General features: G+C 39.6%; 1 protein-coding gene across 6 annotated transcripts in view; it reads right to left on the reverse strand.

The window, feature by feature from the left end:
* Positions 1–12,135, reverse strand: part of SFSWAP (splicing factor SWAP) — a 38,983-nt gene extending 26,848 nt beyond the window's left edge. For 2 of the 6 annotated variants that reach the window (XM_069031410.1, XM_069031414.1), the window contains exons 1-7: positions 11,733–12,135; positions 9,059–9,228; positions 8,399–8,536; positions 6,830–6,915; positions 3,832–4,057; positions 3,283–3,398; positions 2,292–2,427 (exon numbers count right to left, since the gene is read on the reverse strand). In XM_069031410.1, the coding sequence (XP_068887511.1) occupies positions 2,292–2,427; positions 3,283–3,398; positions 3,832–4,057; positions 6,830–6,915; positions 8,399–8,536; positions 9,059–9,228; positions 11,733–11,986 (1,126 nt within the window). In that variant the 5' untranslated portion in view covers positions 11,987–12,135. Of the gene's footprint in view, positions 1–2,291; positions 2,428–3,282; positions 3,399–3,831; positions 4,058–6,829; positions 6,916–8,398; positions 8,537–9,058; positions 11,502–11,732 lie in introns of those variants that run through there. The other 4 variants (XM_069031409.1, XM_069031412.1, XM_069031413.1 and 1 more) reach the window with 4 other exon arrangements.
* Positions 12,136–18,678: the final 6,543 nt, after the last annotated feature.

An 18,678-nucleotide genomic window follows, 5' to 3' on the forward strand; every position in this document is an offset into this window, starting at 1 on the left:
ACAATATTCTAATTAGACGAAAACCACCCAATGAAATACATTATTGCATTGGTACAAATGCATTGAGAATCCAGATTCACACAACACACTAAGAAATGGCATCTCATTTCTTGTGTAAGAAAACCCAAAAAAAATCTAAAGCAAAAAAGGAAGGTTCATATTGACATATTTAGGATGAATAAGAATTATGTAGATCAAGGGACAGAATGCAAAAGTACTGAAGGTCATAGATGTGAATAAAGAAGAGAACTAGTGCAGGCATATTTAAAAATGAGCTAGTATGAAATCACACTTCCTAATCTAATTCAGCTCTGGCAATTTAACTCAGTTAAAACTATGTTCTCATGAAGAAAGAAATGTCCATATATTCAAAATTAGCATTAACAAATTAAACCCCTAGAATCACTATATACATATTAAACCACTGTATTACTATATATAGACACACACCTACTTACTTAAACCTCAAAAAGTAGACAGGTTTGGAATTCAACAGCAACATAATGAACAATGCATTTGAACACATTTTCCACACTAAAGGCTTCTCTGATTCTAAGTACTTCCTGAGCGTGCAAAGTCTTACGATGTCCTTCTATCTTTCTTTAAGGACAGTATTTTATAACGTTCTAATTAGCTTAATACATTTATATGGTAGATACTTCGTGTAAATCTAAGTGTTTTCTGCAGAAAGACTATGTATAAACAGAAAATATTAACATAAAATATTTTAAATTAATTATAGGAAGAGTTTGCTTTTCTGGAACCAAGGTTTAATCAATGCACTAAATTACAATGAATTATCCTCTTAAAAGTTTCATAAACATTCCCATGTGGCACTATTTACTTTTTTCAAAGAATAAGTTATCTGTAACAAGAACAGAATAAAGTTCTGTTTTAAAAGCAGGAAGAGGAGTTGCAAACGGAACTTGTTTTGTTACTAAATTATAATCTCCCGGTTTCTATCACATACATTCAGGTTCAAGCCTGACATTGAAGTAATCAAAAACCTGACTAGCTCTATTCTATGGAGATACTTATTCTGATTTTAGTCTTTCTTGAAATAACCAGTAATTTTCAATTTCTTCACAGAAATCTTATTTCACCTTTATTAAGATTTCCTTATCATACAGTTTTAAATACAAATTATTTCCATGGGTATTTCCCTCCACATATTACACTCTGACAACACCTGTAATCCCTTGGGGCTTCTGAACCTATAAAGCATAAAAATCAACTCAGATTATTATGGTGGCAACTGATCTGCAGCAACATTACTGAAAAACCAAGAACTCAATAAGCACCACCTTGAAGTGACACTACTCATTACTTACAAATGTATAATAACATGAAACCCTACTGTAGTGAAGGCTTCACTGATGCTATGATGATTTTTTGCCTTTTCTTTTAAACCCCTTTTATACCTTTCTACAATTTCTGTATTCTTTACTGCTTTTTGCCTACATTCTTGGACTTGTTTGTTAAGCAAGGAGACTAAACATTTTAGAGGTTTCATAGTTAGGGATCAATATGCCCCAGACCTCAAGGTCCTCTCCAGAACACATTTTGTAAACTAAGATAGAACCATCCAGGGGGAGGTTCCTTGGGGAGAGCAGGGGCTCATTCGAGCCTCTCACTGGGGAATTTTTTATTAGATATGCTAATTAATAAGACCTATAAAGTTATACCAGATCCTTTAGGGGGTGCGCATTGTGGTGTGCATTTCGGTGCATTCGACCTAGACGTGGTGCACCTAAAGATCCTTAAAATAAATACCAAGGTAAAATCCCTTTTTTCCATTCTAACAGTGTTTAACTCTTGATTTTAAGATCAGGAAAAGGCATCATCACTAGAAATTTTCTTTTATCCGAGTAGTGTTACATGTTCAGTCCTATAAATAAAAGGGTAAGTTGCATTTCTTTATTTAAGGAATCAGAATCCTGGAAGCTGAAAAGAATTAAGAGGCACATAAACTCATTTAAGCTTGACTTTACCTTTTTGAGTATCAGAATTTACAAAATTTGCAGGAACAAAATAATATAATAAGGGTACGGTGCTAAACTTACTCACAGACTGGAGACTTGGCTTCCTGCCTGCCCACCCCCTCCAACCCATTCCTGGTTTTCCTAAGCAGCAATTCAACAGATAATCAGCATGGACCTTCAAAGACTCAGGAGATTGAAAAAGAATAAATACACAGGATGAAGCATGAAGCCAACGTATTCTCTTCCCACCAGCATCCACACACAATTCATCAAAACACACCACCAGCTGCCTCCTCACAAAGCACTTACAATCAGAGGAATATTCTGCCTGTGATGTCTGCACAGCTGCCCCATCTGTTGACTGTGGCGTAGACGAATTATTATCTGATTGTGCTTTGCGCACCAGTGCTGCAAGGGGGTGATCAGGGTCTACTACCTTCAAAGGCTGAAAACATTTTGAGAACAGAAAAAAAGATTAAAATTATAAGTACATATTTAAAGAACAATAGCATCAACATCTTCAAGAAAGCAAATTTATCTACACTGATAGACATCAATAATTCTGTGCAAACACTGAAGTTACTGTTTTTGTAGCTCTCATATTAGAGTCAACGTATTTGAAAATTAGTGAAAAACAAGACAAAAACCACTTTCACGTAAACAGAAATGAATGACATAAAAAGAAAAAAGCGGTTATTACTGTCAGCCAATGACTGCCATGGCTGGGATAAGGCACAGAACCTGTCTTGTCTAAATACCAGACAGCACCACAGCCATTCCTCTGAAAGCCTCAAATACGTACAACCATCTGTCACTCCCATTATTCCACCACTGCCCAGTCTCAGAAAATAAAAACAACTAACGGATCTAGTAAAATTTATATTTAATGAGTAGTAAATTCTGGTGAATTATTTGCTGGAACTGTTATTTTGTGTCAACATTTTATCTACTAAAATCTAAAAAGAATAAACACTCTCTCTCAGCTTATATACATAAGGCATTAAATACCTTAATCTCTTCTGCTTCAACACAGGTTCTATGGGATAAATCCTTGAGTGATGCCCTCAATACCAGAGGGCATCAGAAATAGAAATGTAATTCCTTAGAAATGGAAAAATAACAATTTATGTACTAGAGAAAAGGTAACTCAAAAGTTTACAAAAACAGACTTAAATTACAGCCCGAAAAGAAGCCCAGACCTTTGTCAATAAAAGACCTGAGTACCTGCAAAACAGAATTTTTCTGTCCATGAATCAGGTGTTTTACAAGATAAAAAGGTAATTTTAATCGTGTCAAGTACCTTCATGAGTTCTTCAAGCCTACTGCATTTTTTAGATGCAAAAAGACTTGGATGAAGATAATTTCCGTCATCGTCATCATCATCATCATCATCTTCCTCAGATTTGACTCTCGAGTCTAAATAAAAGCAGTGTTTGAATTTTATTTGGGTTTGCTATGAATTTGCTTTGGGAGAGAATGATGATACAGGACAAGCATGAATTCTTAGGAAAGCATCATTCATACAAGTCAGCTTAGTCACAAACGCATAGTTCCAAGATCTTGCCAGACATCAACAAAACTAAACCCTAAATGCACAGACCAACCTTCTGTTGGACTTGAGCTATATGACTGCTCCTACAACCTTCACATCATAGCAGGTCCTGTAGCTGAACGTTTCCACAAACAGTATTTTTTCAAAAAAATCTCCAATTTAAGCAAAATTTTGAATCATCACATCAATCTCAGCTGCAGTGGAACCCCAGAAAAATGTGGCTATTTTAACAAAAAGACCAGTGTCGGTTCCAGTGATTCCCACCCTGAAGCTACCATTTGCCAAGCAACAACTCACGTTTTTTCTCGTCAGCTTTACTTTCCGAAGGAGCTGCGTAGCGTCCCTCTTTCATGGCCTTCTGGATGAACTTGTAGTAGGGATTGAGGTAGTGATCAAATCGCAGAAAGTCAAACTGGGAGTTGCGTGCTTGCTTGGCTTTCAGCATGATCTCAAACTGGGCTCCCTGCTTGCACACAAAGTTTGCAGTTCGCTCAATGATCGCATGCATTTTTGCTGTTGGTGGCTGTGGGAGTAAAATAACACGTTTGTATTTTCATAAGCAGCTTGTACACGGTGCTAGAACTCCAAGAATTAGAAAGAACAGTAGTTCCCTGTCCTTCTCAGCTTTCTTTAGCAACTTAAGTTCCATAATCACTTAAAACTAATGAAAGCACATCAGCCCTAAAAAATAACCAAAACAGTCCCAACGCTCCTCAGCTGCTCATTCAGTTCCTTTTGCAAGATCTTTTTCTTCTACCAGGACAGCTGTTTCTGCATTGAACACCAAACTGAAGAGGGCAACAGATCCTGGATGACCGTGGTATTACAATATCTCAAGGTGCTCTGAAGACTCAACATGTATGGTTTCCTTCACAAAAGCTGTCCTTAATTCTGTTATCTCTGAATGTGCAAATATTGTTCCCTAACTAGAAATTTGTTACTTTGTATTTGGTTGGGAAGAACATGTGTGCCTCTTAAGACCAACATACAAACTACAACTCCCATGTGCATTCCCTTGAAGAGTCACTGAACACTTCAGCAATAAAGCAAAAGATAAAATTAATAAAGTTAAGCAGCATCCATGCATTTTCCAGAAATCCCTAGGGAGCAGTGCAATATCAAGCCCAAGATGTGAAGAGAACAAGAGTACAGTTAAAGAATGAATGAACTTCATTATTCACTGCTTTTAATTTCACACTCAGCTACTTTGTCCTGTGCTCAGTACACTGTATAAACACATACTCTGTGTGCCTATAAAGACTGAAGTGTCACATTAATGATTTGGTTTAGCTTTGTATTTTTACTGCATAGATACACAGCTATGTTGCAAACCTAAAAAAATGTTTCTCAGAAGACTGGAAGCACTCGAGACAGTGGTGCTCCACATAGGGGAAAATATTCTCATTATTATCAAACAGCCCAATTTTAAAAGCTGTTTTCTGCCAATTGGATCCTTTACCAGGACACGTTTGATACGGAAAATAACTAGATGTTTCAAGTTTTATTTGTCCCTCTAAAACCCCAGCAAAGATTATTTTAATGAGAGGCAATGAGGTTCTTAACAAACTGATAACATTTTGTGCATTATCAGTTTCACATCATATATCAAGTTTTTCTATCTGTCCTCACAAGTTACTAACTGAAAATTTCCTCTAACAGCCCACTTCAATAGCATCCACAGACTTCTTAAAAATGCCCTGGTAAAGAACAATCATCCTTGCCCATAATCACAGTTTTAAGCAGTGGAAGACCTTCAGCCTGCTTGTCATAACTCTTCAATTCTAAGTTCCAGAATGACATTACTGCTGCAATTGGAGCTGCCATACACTGAACATTCCATAGTTCTGGACTTTTTTTTTGCTGCCTGACTTGTCTTCATTGAATATTTGTACTTTGCATTGATCTATATTACAGGAGATATAAAGTATCTGTCTTTATTGAACTGCACTTTGCAGACTGGGAGCAAAGTCTCCATGTTAGCAAGCTGATTCTCAAATTTCTTAAACAGAATAAATATCTTCCATGGTAAAGCCAAATGACTTGAATACAACAACAACAACAAATCGACGCTCACAAAAAAAACTTCTCACAATTCCCAATCCAAGGGTAAGTATACATTGCCTTCAGAGCTGCTGTCTAGACATTTTGATGTCTGTTGTTTTGTTTGTTTTTTTTTTTTTCAATCAAAACCGAATATACCTCCACTTGCTTTCTGCTCATGTGACTACACTGGAGTTCAACAGCTGACTGAGAAATTACTTCAGTAAGCCCCACACTGCACTTTGCGACATATATAGGAAATACATCCTAAATTTCTAAACAAAACTCAAGCCAAGCAGCCATCTAAACCAACAGTTTTTCACCAGCAGTTACGTTTTGGAAACAGTATCAAAATGCAAAATAAGAAGCTCTTCTCTGAGAACTCAAGGTTCTTTAAAGAAAAGCCAATGAAGTAGAAAAAGAGTTACACAAATACTCTGTGCTCATTATTAGTTATTCTAACAGTGTTCTGAATCTTTACTGGTCAAGGTTATCAAGCTGAGAATATCAAGTTGAGCTCACATATAAATTAACACTTTCATGACCACAGTTACAGAAGGAAGAATATTATCTGATTTTCCAGCATCTTTTAATAAACCTCATATACACTGAAAACCCTTACAGTTAGACCTGTAATCAAGCAGGTGTCTGTTCAGCTCCTTTCAGGAAAAATACAGAAGCCGCAATTAAGTCTACAGAACATGTAGCAAAATCTAGCAACATCACACGAAGAAAGGAGCTTCTATGTGCTAATACTTTCAAGTTATTTCAGACTTTATTAGAAATAAATTACTGTTTTTCTCCTCGAATATGCTAGTTTTATATACAGCATTTACACTTGATCAAATCCTATCCCCTTCAGATTGGGGCTCAATTAAAAAGATTTCAGAAAAGAATTCTTGAACATAAGCAAACTTTTGGTTTAATGGCCCTTTATGGGGCCATTGAACCCTACATCTCCGCAAGTAGCCAATCCAAGAACAACTGCCTTTTTTCCATATTAGCTAAAATAATATCACAAGTGATACTAAATGCACTTGGCATAAGCACAGTGATCATTTCAGTGTGAAAAAGAAGATTCATAGAACTCAAGAATTCAAGGCAGAACATTTGAAATTAAGTTACTATTTTAGAATAATTTAAAATGTACCACACTAAAGTTAATGGAAAAAAAACCCAACCCAATCACCAAACAGAGCACCATCAACTGCACAAAAGCTGGCAGAAGTGTAGGCTGCATTAAATGTACACATACCAGTTCCACATCAGAAGGTACATTCAGTCCCGGAGGCGCAACAAAAGGTTCTTCATTTTCCTCTGTATTTTCTGTCTGAGCTGTTTCTATAAGAAATGACAGAATAAAGTGCTATAGGAAAAAACATGTCAAAGTACCCAAATGTTAAAAAAATATTCAAGTATATCTAAAACGATGTGCAATCAAGGAATTTATCAAAAGCAGCTATATAAACAGCATTTGCACTGCAGACATTTAAATATGGTTAAAAATAATAATTTGTATTACAGTCCATTAGTTGCTACAGCAGAAATGTTCCTCTGAAAATATTTTGCTTTACAGATTTTTTATAATAATTGAAGTAAAAAATTTACTTTTTAAAGTAACTTCTAGTACTACCTATTCTACTAGCCTTAAGAGAAATTGTATTCCTTTTTTTCCTTGACAGATTAGATGGCACCAAGTGCAGGAACACCTGATCACAGGAGCTGTGGAAACAGCAGAACAACCTCATCACGCATGAGATGTTGCAGTGATTACTGCAGACAAACCATGCAACAAAGGGAGTTCACTTGTTTGGTTACTTTCTGGTGGGTTGGTTTTTAGTGTTTTTTTCTAATGAACTCAAATAGTCTAACTCCACAAAGGCAGAGAAAAATTTAGCAGCAAAGAAAGAAGGAAAGAGCAGCAGACAAAGTAGAATAGACTGTTTCTTTTGGCAGCATCTCCAGCTAACAATATTTGGTTATAGAGTCTTAAACAAATGAATTAAACCCCAGAAAAGACAATGCAATTCTGCTTCAGTACAAAAGAGCAGAGGAGAAACCCTTTGTACAGTGGGAGTAGCACAGACACTGACTGCCCTTACACAATCTCTCAGACACGGCAAAAAAAACACTAAATAAGCTTGAGCGCCTAAAATGATCCTGCATTGCAACACAATACCTTGGGGGGAAAAAAGCACATTTCATACCACAGTAACCCACTAAGATGTAGTAAGGCAACCCAACTGTTAACTGAATGATCCTCACTTTACTAAGACATAGTTCAACAACATTTAAAAACCTTCCTTAAGAATGTGCGATAAAAATACAAAGTTACTGTAATTATAGATGGGAACATGACAATTGAATTCCGTATTTTTTAAGGTCATGGAGCAGGGCACACTATGTTGAAGACAGACTCATTTATAATAATTAAGATGACAAAATCTAAACTTAGAAATTTACATTCTTATCAATTACTATTTTATGCTTACAATGATATTTTCTGTCTTGACTAAGAAACACAGTGTTAGCAGACAGTCAATGTAAGGAATTCCTAGGTTTTTTCTGAATAAGAATCTGCAAGACAGCAGAATTAAATTCCCTGACTACTGCAGTATTGACTGTGCCATAGCAGGAAAACATTTTTAAGCTCTTCAAGAACAAAGTCTGCAAAAACTCAGTAACAGAGTCCCATAAAGACTTTGATGAAATGCTTTCAGAAATTTTAATTACATTTTAATGACATATATTTTAAACCCTCAACTGCAAGACAGAAATGCTATGTCCTCCCTCTCAATTAATCCTTTTTACTTTTACCCCTTACCTCTTTGTTTTGCAGGCTGATGCTCCTCCTCTTCAGTGGGTTCTGAAGGGTCATAATAATCACTGCCATAACGGAATCCCACTGCATTATAGGTACCATCTTCTGCCAAAGCTTCACTGAGTCTTTTATATTCCTCCTCTTGAACAAAAATGCAATTACCAACATTAGAACATATTCAGAAGCTAACTTATTAAAAAAAAAGAAGTAATATTTCTTACTTTAGTTTTTAAATAAGAAGTTTTCTCCTGATCATTTTAGCTTTCATTAAAAACTGAACAGAAAAACACAGCATGTACACATGCTGACTATTTATTTCTTCTTGAAGAGACATAGGCTGTGGATTAAGACATTCTAATGCAATTATGCGTATAAAAGCACAGAATTTCCTTTAAAAAACACTAAAAATGAGGCAGAATGTGTTTATTTTGGGGGGTCTGAAATCCCAGTCTGCCCTCAGAATCTGGGCAATTTCTGTGTGGATCTACAGTTAAACTATCCTGAGGTCCTCTCACATACGCAAAGACTCCCGCTTTTCGAATCCACTGGATACTGTCAAGATAACATCAGAAAAAGAGAGTATAAAATTAGGAGTAAATTTAATTTCATAATAATTTACTTAAACGTGCTTTTCTAATAACCATGTTATTCCTTGAGCAATACCTTGCCTTGCCTCCTCCTCAAGCAAGTCCGTATGCAAGGCTAAATACCTCTCTTCATCACAGAGGGCTTCTATTCTAGCCTCCTCTTCGGACAATTGATAATCTCTGTTCCAGGTGGAATATTCAGCATCATATTCAGAAAGGTCATGCAGGTGACCACGCCCATCATACCTGCAGGATGAAACAGCTGGTCAATGCAAAGAACTTAGGGCTTGGGTTTATGCGATTACTTAAATACTTACCCAATAAAAATGAAAAAAAAAAATACTTATACGTTAATGCATACTCCCTTTTAGAAGTTACAATTAATTTTGCTAATCATTTGTCACCAACTATCGAAAATTTGTTTAATAGTCTAAATTCCTCTCAAAGAAACTAATAAATTATTACAATTAAAGGCAAAGGTATCCTTTAATAGTTTAAGTGGGATCCATTTCCTTAAGAGCTCTTACCGTACGTGCTTCAACCAACCAATCAATGTCACTTGCAAAATACGTTTTTCTGGAAAGTCAAATAGCTTACATTCACACAAACCCGAGTACATAAATACCTATCCGTAAGAACCAAACGGTCGAAATTTCCTCGCTTCTTTCTGCTAGTCCCGAACTCTCAGGAGAAATCTTCACCATAGAAACTTGCGTCCATTGGAGGTAAAATCATGGCTAGGCTCGGCCCCTAGCCATTTGGCTGAGGAAATAAGTTCTGGGTTATGTGATAGAGAGACACACATACATAGGAACAGTAACGTAAACATGCAATTTAAGGAGGTTCACCGCAAAATCAGCAAAGATCAATGATGTACAGTTCCTTTCTACTAAGAAATCACTTTATTTGCAGGAAAAGCACTGCATTGGGATAATGTTTATGCATCAGTAAGAGAAACTGATTGGAAAGTAAAGTGACAGTGAACTTGACTCCGCTGAGGTGTCTTCCCACACACAATTCTTGACTTGTGCCAACTTGCTAGACCAAAAACAAAGAAAGTAAATATTCTTATAGCAAAAAGCAAATGGAACATAGGTCTGGTTAATCAAGCTCTGTCCACAGGCAAACTTGAACCCAAGTCTTCTCATAGCAATGGGCTTTTCTCAAAATGGTGAAAATGAAGACTTCCTGCTGCTGGAGATAAAAGGAATCTAAGCTTCCAAAGGAGTTTGTAAGATTAGCAATTGCAAGCTGCCTTAACTCACAAATGTACGTTATTTGGTATTTCAGTATGTGTGTACAGACATGCACATACTTAAGTGTTTGCTCCCTACAATTTCTGTAACACCTGTGAACAGGGCTCTGCTGCACAGCACCCCAAAAATGGCCTCTACTTACAAATGAGATCAGTCACAGAAATGATTTGGACTAGAAGTGTGCAACACAACACTTCCATCGTTGTCTAAGTGAGAAACGAAACATAGCTACAAACATTTATGGCTGGTTTGTCCTGCTTTTGTGTCTATTCCAATTAAAAAAATTTATTTCAATAATAACCATCATTAATGGCGTAAGCACCAAAATAGTGCAAGGGCATTTCTTTTTTCTCTCCAGTCTTAGGGAAGGAAATCAAAAGACCTTTCCTTACTGACATTTTTCCAAGACAAATACAGCTCTTAAGTCAAAATAAGAAAATCTTGTCTAGCACCAAAGCAGTGATGAAACTGAGGGAACACATATCTATAGTATGCAATGTGACCCTTCTCAAACCAAAATCCTTCCATCTTTCCCACTGAGGTTTTCAGGGTCAGCCACAACTCTTAAATTATTCTTTCAGTGCTCCACTCAAACATAACCAACCTGACCTCCCATGTTCCCTCTCTCCAGCAATATATTCAGATAACTCTGAATGAATTTATTTCCCAATCCCACCCTGCACTGCTGAAACAAATCAAAGAGATCAGGAGGAACATCAAAGCAGATTCTATTACTCTTTCTGGCCACGAACCTGGACCTGGCACAACAACCAAAAGAAGCCAGCCCTAACATAAAATTTCAAGAGCAAAATTTCAAGAGCACCCAAAATCAAATCCATTCTGTCTAATACAGTAAATCACGGCACCGGGAAAAGTAAACAGGCCAAGAACTGCTTGTAGTGTGTCCCATCAACAGCCTGCAGCCAGATTATGTAGGAGAAATAAGAAATCCCCATTTCCTTTAAGGCAGATAAACACCTTTCCACTCCCCACACTGCCCCGTTCTCACCTACAGAACATACAATGTGCCTAGTAAGTACTCCCATGCAATCAGGCTCCCTTGGATTCCAAGTGAGAAAATAGGATGTTTGTGGTTTGCACTGAAAAGGAACTGATCACTCCCACTCTCCACCCTGCCGACCCTGCCTTGCCAAGTGGAGCAGAAAGACCCATCACACACTGACTGCCAGGAGGAGAGGAATCTCCCAACGCTGCCAGAGAGGGAAACCCCAAATTCCCGCAGACAAGGGTGGAGGGAGGGGGTGGAGGGAGGGGGGGGGGGGGGCGGGGGGAGGCCTGCAGCGTTACCAGAGCACCCTCGGAGTGCTGTGCCGGGAGCTGCCTCCAGCCCCGCCACGGAAGGTCCCGACGCTCCTGCCAGAGCGAGCCCTCTACTCAACCCCCGCCCTCACTGCCCACAGCACAAGGGGGGAAACAAAAAGAGGCTATCACAGCAGATCTCGCAGCACAGTCTGGGGGTTGTGTTACACCGACCTATCGATCATGATCTTGGGGTCTCCCATCCAAGGAATAAGGTGTCGCCCCTGCTCCTGGTACTGAGCCTTCTCATCATCCCGAAACAGCTTGCAGGCATAGCCGAACACCAGCAGCTCCACACGGCTACTCCCGCCTCCACCTCCACCTCCTCCGGGGGACCCGGGCACCGCTCCCCCTCCTGACAACAACATTAGGGGTGGCGGGCCTGCTTCTTCTGCAGTCCGTCGAGACCCTCCGAGCCCTCCGTACATCACCGGAGGGGGTGCAGCGAGGCGGAGGCAGCTCGCAGGAGCACCGACTGTCCGAGCAGCGAGTCCCCGCACGGCCGGGCCCGCGCTAAAGCCCCCGACCCCGGAGTACCACAGCCGCCATCACCCGAAACAAAATGGCGACGCTTCCGCTTCCGCTGGTGGCGCAGGGGCAGGGACGGGCTGGCTTTTGGGGATAGCAGATTCGCGTCAAATTCCGGCAGACCGAGTGTTAAATCCGAGGATAACGTGACTCCGCGGTACCGAAGACGACACTACGCGTTCGGTGACAACGGTCGAGGCCCGAAAGAGGCTGTGGATCCACAGACCCGGCCGTGACGAAAGTGCGGAGCATCGGGAGGGCAGAGCGGCGCCGCCGGGCGCTCTGAGAGGCCGCCCTGGGAGGCCGCGCTGAGCGGGGCGGGGAGGGGCCTGTGCGCGAAGTCCTGCTCGGCAGAAATGAGCCCCAGGAGCTTAAGAGCAAAACCGAAACGTGGGCCCCCGCATCCCGGTGTCCGCCACGCTGCCTTGGAGCCCCCAGGGGAGGGGGAGGCTGAGGAGCCTCAACGCAGTACAGGGAGGTGCGGCACAAAGCGGGGATCAGTCTCAGGCTGCGCTCGGGAAGCTCGAGGGGAAAGCCTGGGAGCCACGGTGGGAATCACAGAATCAGTTCGGTTGGGAAAAGACCTCTGAGACCATCGAGTCCAATCTACGACCGGACACAACCTTGTCAACCAGACCAGGGCACCGAGTACCACGTCCAGTCTCTCCTTGAAAGGGGAAAGGGAGGACTTGGGACACTGGGTAAAAAATTTCGAAGAAAGTTTATAAACCAGAGAATTTTTGGCTAAAATTGTATGATCTGGGCTGAAATTTTCGATGTTGTGTATCTCGGGGTTATTACTGTCATCACTCTTCAAGAAGTATGAAGAAATGCGTTGTTTTGCATATTTTATAATAAAATTCTGTAAGGAAGGACATGATGTTTTGTGATTCGCAGTGGGAATTATTCCATATCCTTAGTTATGAGGGATTCTGAGTGCCCATAAATGCTGGCAGAGCTGCTGGGTTGTGTGAAAAACTCTTGTCATCATTATACAGAAAGGGATGAAATACGTAAAATAGTGAGGGACGAAATGCGGGAGCGCTGGAAGAGAGGTGGATAGTTTGTATCAGCAGTTAGAAACACCTCCTACCATGTGAACTTATCAGAGGACACCTAGTGTACGGGTGGGAGCGCACTTGATCATGTGGAACAATTTAATACCAGCTGGAAAACACTTGGGAGTCAAAAAATGAGTAGGAGAAAACCATTGAATGAACAAAAAAAAAAAAAAGTTTTTGATGGGGAGTATAAGAAAACAATGTGTGCTGATGATTTTGTGACTTCCGTAAGTCCTCTGATAATGCAAACAATTCAACGGGAAGATAGTATAGCACCAAAAGGCCTCTGTGCAGTAGAAGTGACAGCATAATAAGATAACTTCAGACCATTTTCCTAGGATATCAACATTTGAGACAAGGACATGTAACTCAGATGAAGGACACAAATGGAAAACTTAGTTTAAAGGATGTAATTACAGAAAGATGGAGGGAGTATTTTAATGATTTCTTTAATGGTGAACTGGATAAAGGCATTTTCCAGACAGCTCAGCCATTTCTAGAAGAACCAAGAGGTAACCAGAACATGCAGTAACAATAAAGCACCAGATGTCAATAATGTTCCCAGTGAATTATTAAGAACAGAAGGGGTTACTACTTAGATTTCTTTTTAGCTGTTAAAAAAATAAAGCTCTAAAGCAAAAGTCATTCACCTTTTAAAAATTTGTTGGTAACTTTTACTCCAGGAGGAGGAAAGTCATTAAAGAAGCACTTTTTCTGTGTCACAAGGTTCAGTATTAAGAGCTTGCCATTGTTTTCCTGCTTTGGTGGAGTTTTGAGCAGTCTGCTTGATTTCTGGGCTAAGTAGGCTCTTTATGCCAGACCTTAGACACCAGACCTTAGACACCTAGAAATGTCCAGAACTTTTTTTAGAGGTGGAGAAAGCTGCTAACTTAGAGGGTTAATTTAGCTTGCCTTGACTGTTGGCTGATCATTGATGCTTAAGGGGTCAGAAAAAGCACTGGTTTGATCCTACATCCCCATGCCTGGAGCATGCAGCTGTTGGGATTGCATCAAAAGTTAAATAAAACAACCAACCAAACAAAAACACTGCAAAACCTCCCAAAACAGACACCCCTCCCCCAAACAAACAAACAAAAAACAACCCAAGAAATGCACGGAAAATCCTGGAAAATTAACTCAATTTGCATCATTTTATTGTTCATTTAAAGGGTCCTGTGTCTCTCTGCAGAGCTCTGTTAGCTGTTTGGGTAGGTCACACACAAACATATGTCCCCATAATTAGTTACTTCATTCTTTGATTTTTTTCCATTAAATGTAAATTTAAGGACAGAATCAACTGTGTTTACAAACAAATTAACATTTGTATAGTGAATGTTTTCATGATTATGTTTCAATGTATACATTTGCAGAGTCAAATTTCAACTTAAATTTTTTAAAACACCAGATAGAAGTTCCCAACTAGGAAGAAGTAGCTTATTAGCCAGACGTGGCCTCTTTTGATTTTGAATGGATAGAACTGTATTTCGTCCTTCATATGTTATTTTAGTAATGTCCTGTATTTAAATGCTTCTTCATGTTTGAGCGATATAAAAGCCTTTACTAAAAAGGCAGAACCTCTCTCCTGACAATGTAATGTAAAAAGCTTCTGTTGTTGAGGAACAGTTCCTTTTAAAAGTAATATGTGAAAATTTTTCTTTCTTGTCTCTCTGAAAGCCTCCTTTTTACTGTCATCTGGCTATGGGAGTGGTGGTCATTATGCAGAAACCCACAATACAGAGCTTTTGGACAGAAGTGAGAGGAGTGGCTGATACCCCTGAGTGTTGGGCAGCCCTTTAGAAGGATCTCAACAGGTTGGAGAGATGGGCAGAGAGGAGCAGTCTGGAATTCAACAAACGCAGATGCACGGTCCTGCACCTGGGGAGGAACAAACCCAGGCAGCAGCATAGACTGGAGATGATCTGCTGGAGAGCAGCTCTGCGGAGTAGGATCTTGGGGTGCTGGTCCCTTCCAACAGGATCCATTCTGTGATTCTGTGATAGTGGAGTTCACATGCCCCACACTGGAGCTGACGCTTATGGCTTGGGACCTGACCTCACACAAATGCTGGTAGTTCAGCACTTACCACGTTGCTGAAAGTGACCCTGTCCGTCCACTAGCCTACAGTGTTCTGCCCCCTTCTCTCCATGGGAATCTGTAGGACAGAATATCTCTCTTCAAAATACTTTTAATGTACTCTTACTTACCCTGAGTGTTTGTCAGTGAAAAAGAGTGGAATAATGAGTAATTATTTTGCAACTACTCTGTCTCTGGATAGCTTTAAAGATAAAAAATTGTAAATTTCCCTGAAATTTCCAGCAGTGTGTGCCAGAGGGGTAAATGCTGCCAAGCAGCACCATACCTGTCATGATCTGTAAAGATCCAGGCAGGACCTGGTCAGTCAGACACTCTCTGGTTGGTGCTCTTTAATCTCCAATCACAAGATTAACTGCTGCAGGGTTGCTGTGAATGCTGCCAAGCATCAGTTGAAAACTTGTTGTTTGAGGGAATTAGAGCAAAACAAAGCATATTTGCATAATCCCAGTTTGGATCAGGAGTATATTTTGGAAATGTGGATGGCCAGGATTGCAAATGTAACATTAAATGGGCTGACCTTTTCGTTTTTTTATTGTGTGTACTTATTAAGGATATTGAAAGAGGTTTCAATTGCAATGAAGTAGTGTCCTCATGGGAAAAGAAGAATTGTGTCCTAAATAGTATTTTTGTAAGGATCAGCAGATGGAAACTGAAGCAAGACATATGCCAGTTTAGAAAGATTGAACATACGTAACAACTGCTGCAATAAATCTGTATTTCTATGTCATGAAATGCCTTTGAGCTAAACTTAGGTATCTTTTTGGAAGAATAACTTTGGCAAAATATGTGTTAAGCTTTAGTCAAATGTAAATAATTACACAAAGTCCAAGAGTAATACTTATCCATTAAGCCATTTGATTAGACCTTCTGGACAGCTGGCTCAGGATAGATTGTGTCTGTCTCCAAGAGGACTGGAGAGGTGTTAGGCAGCTGCACGATTCTGAATGAAAAGCATGTTTCATATTAGATTTGAGGAAAGTGTGAGTGGAAATTGTGAAGGGCCCCAAGACAATATTGTGTATATGGAAGTAGCTAATCAATGAGCATTTTGGGGAGGCTGAGCAATGTACATATTGCACGCCATTCAGAAATAGTGTGAGCACAGCTACCAGGCTAATAACCTGCTGTGAAAGCATCTTGAAGATGATGGGAACATTTCAGCTTCACACTTGTGTAAGCTAGTGCATTCTCCAAAACAGGATGTTTCCCCATCAGCCATTAATGGTGAAGAGGAATCGTACTGTTCCAGAGACTCCTTTCCCCTTTACGAGCGGCAGTAGTTGAATGGCAGGCATTCAGAAGACACAGAAGGAATTTTTACAGGTTTATGTGTGATCCAGAGTATTTGCTCAGCTCTTAAGTTCTGCTGGTGTTGTGTTCAGGCTGACTCAGATTATACACGACTCACCTTTGAAATAGGGCATAACCTCTGCTATCTCTTTACAACCTTTGATTTGACTTTCCTGTCCATGGATCCAAACACATCAAATACATCACTGAACACCATTCACTGATGATTTATTGGGCTGCATTGTCAAAACTGTACTCAAGAAGCCAACAGCGTAAATGTAGTAAAGGATTTTTAAGGTGTCCACTGGAGCAATCCAAATGCCTCCATATTCACACAGAGCAAATAAGGTGCTGTGCCAACACCCATTATTTCATTTTTATAAAAATGTATTTTTGTGCTCTGAGCTACTCGTTATTGTCTTCAGTGGTGCTAGCAATTTTGAGAGAAACAATATTGAGAGAAATATTGTCTATTAGAGGAACAGTTAGCCACACTTACTGGCAACTTTTCTCATCTATTTGAGTGATAGATAGAAGCAACCTTACGGCACGGCCAGATGCATCAATGGTTCTGTGCTGTTTTATTCTTCATGTAGAAATAATGTGTGGTTTGAGTCACTTACGAATGTATTGTGGTCATCTACAAACCCCGAATTTCCCAATAGTGAAAGCATACACTTTCTTTTAAGGTTTATTTCATTGATAGTGTACAACTTGTGGAAATTAAGCCCTTGTAAAAATATACCAATGACTTCTACAGAGAAATCTGATTGTACCATGAAAATACAAGGCAAATGTATTATTTTGGATAACTACTACATTCTTTGTCCTGCAGAAAAAGGGCAAGGTGTAACAAGGACAAAGGGGACTTCTGTTGTCTTCCTTGGTCAGAAGATTATGTTCAGTAATGCATGAAGTGTGCAGTAAAACTGCAGAGGAGCTACAGATTTTAAGCCCTAGACTAGTCTTTTGAGCCCAGGCACAAATTTTTAAGCTTTTTAAAGCTAGCTGTCCCTCTGTGAAGTCCACATAAAGGTTTTACCATAGGAAGACTTTGAAACTGAGTTGTATTGATTACTACTAAGTTTAAGAATATGGTGAACACTGACTTTTCTGAAGAAAGACCACAGAAAGTATTAATGTAACTGTGAACTGAATCTGAGTGATAAAACTTGGCTCCTGCTCAAGGTTAAATTATACACAAAAATATTCTGTGTTCATTTTGTCTTAATCCTTTTGTGCAGTGAAAAGCTACTGTCACATGAAAAGGGGAGATTTCCTGACACCTAGTATTTAATTTATGTGTCAGCATTGAGGTATCAAATTATCTCCTATTTGCTGTACTGCCTCAGCTAAAACAAGAACACAAAACCAGCTCTTGACTGCAGCAAGTGTAGTGTCCGAAGAAGAAAAGCACAAAAATTTGCATCAAACCAGAATAGAATTTGCTCAAATGAGATAAAAAAATAAGAAGAAAGCTTATAATTCTTCCACCAAGCAGCTGCTGTGATTGTTAAGTAGGGAAAGAAATTAAAAGCTGTCAGTTCATTTTGACACTTTGTTTCTAACGCACGGAGCAGACACACCAGAGCTTGTGAGAGATTTTTCATTTGAACTTCAAAGAGCAGGGGACTTCTCCACTGAACAAGGTAATGCTGCTTCTAATAACAGGTGTGAACCATACAAATCTATTGAGAACCTGCTTATTTCCTTTTTTAATTATCTAGTTTTAGGATAACAAAACAAATAAATCGAAAAGCTAATCTACTCACTCTAGGCTCCTTTATTCTTGCAACACACACCTGTGAGCATCAGGCATGCCTGGCATTACTGTGAGCTTACCTAAAATGAAGCACATATCAGTGATTTGTAGGACTGTGTTTACAAGGCTCTTTTGAGGAACAGAGTAAGAACCTCTGTAGCCACCAACACAAGCAAAGATACCCACTTCCATTAGTCTGTACTGCTGAGGAGCTGTATAGATGCTTGCATGGTCAATGAAAGGACAGCCTGACCCGTGACTAAATCACGGGACTGGAGGTCAGAAGTCTGATGACTTCATCCACTTGTGCCACCACTGCTATTTGTAACGGTGCCAGGCTGTCCATCTGCCAACCAGTGCAGCACAGTGGCCTTTGAAGGTGTGT

The sequence above is a fragment of the Aphelocoma coerulescens genome, chromosome 15 (assembly GCF_041296385.1).
Source record: "Aphelocoma coerulescens isolate FSJ_1873_10779 chromosome 15, UR_Acoe_1.0, whole genome shotgun sequence".
In the NCBI taxonomy this organism is placed as follows: Eukaryota; Metazoa; Chordata; class Aves; order Passeriformes; family Corvidae; genus Aphelocoma; species Aphelocoma coerulescens.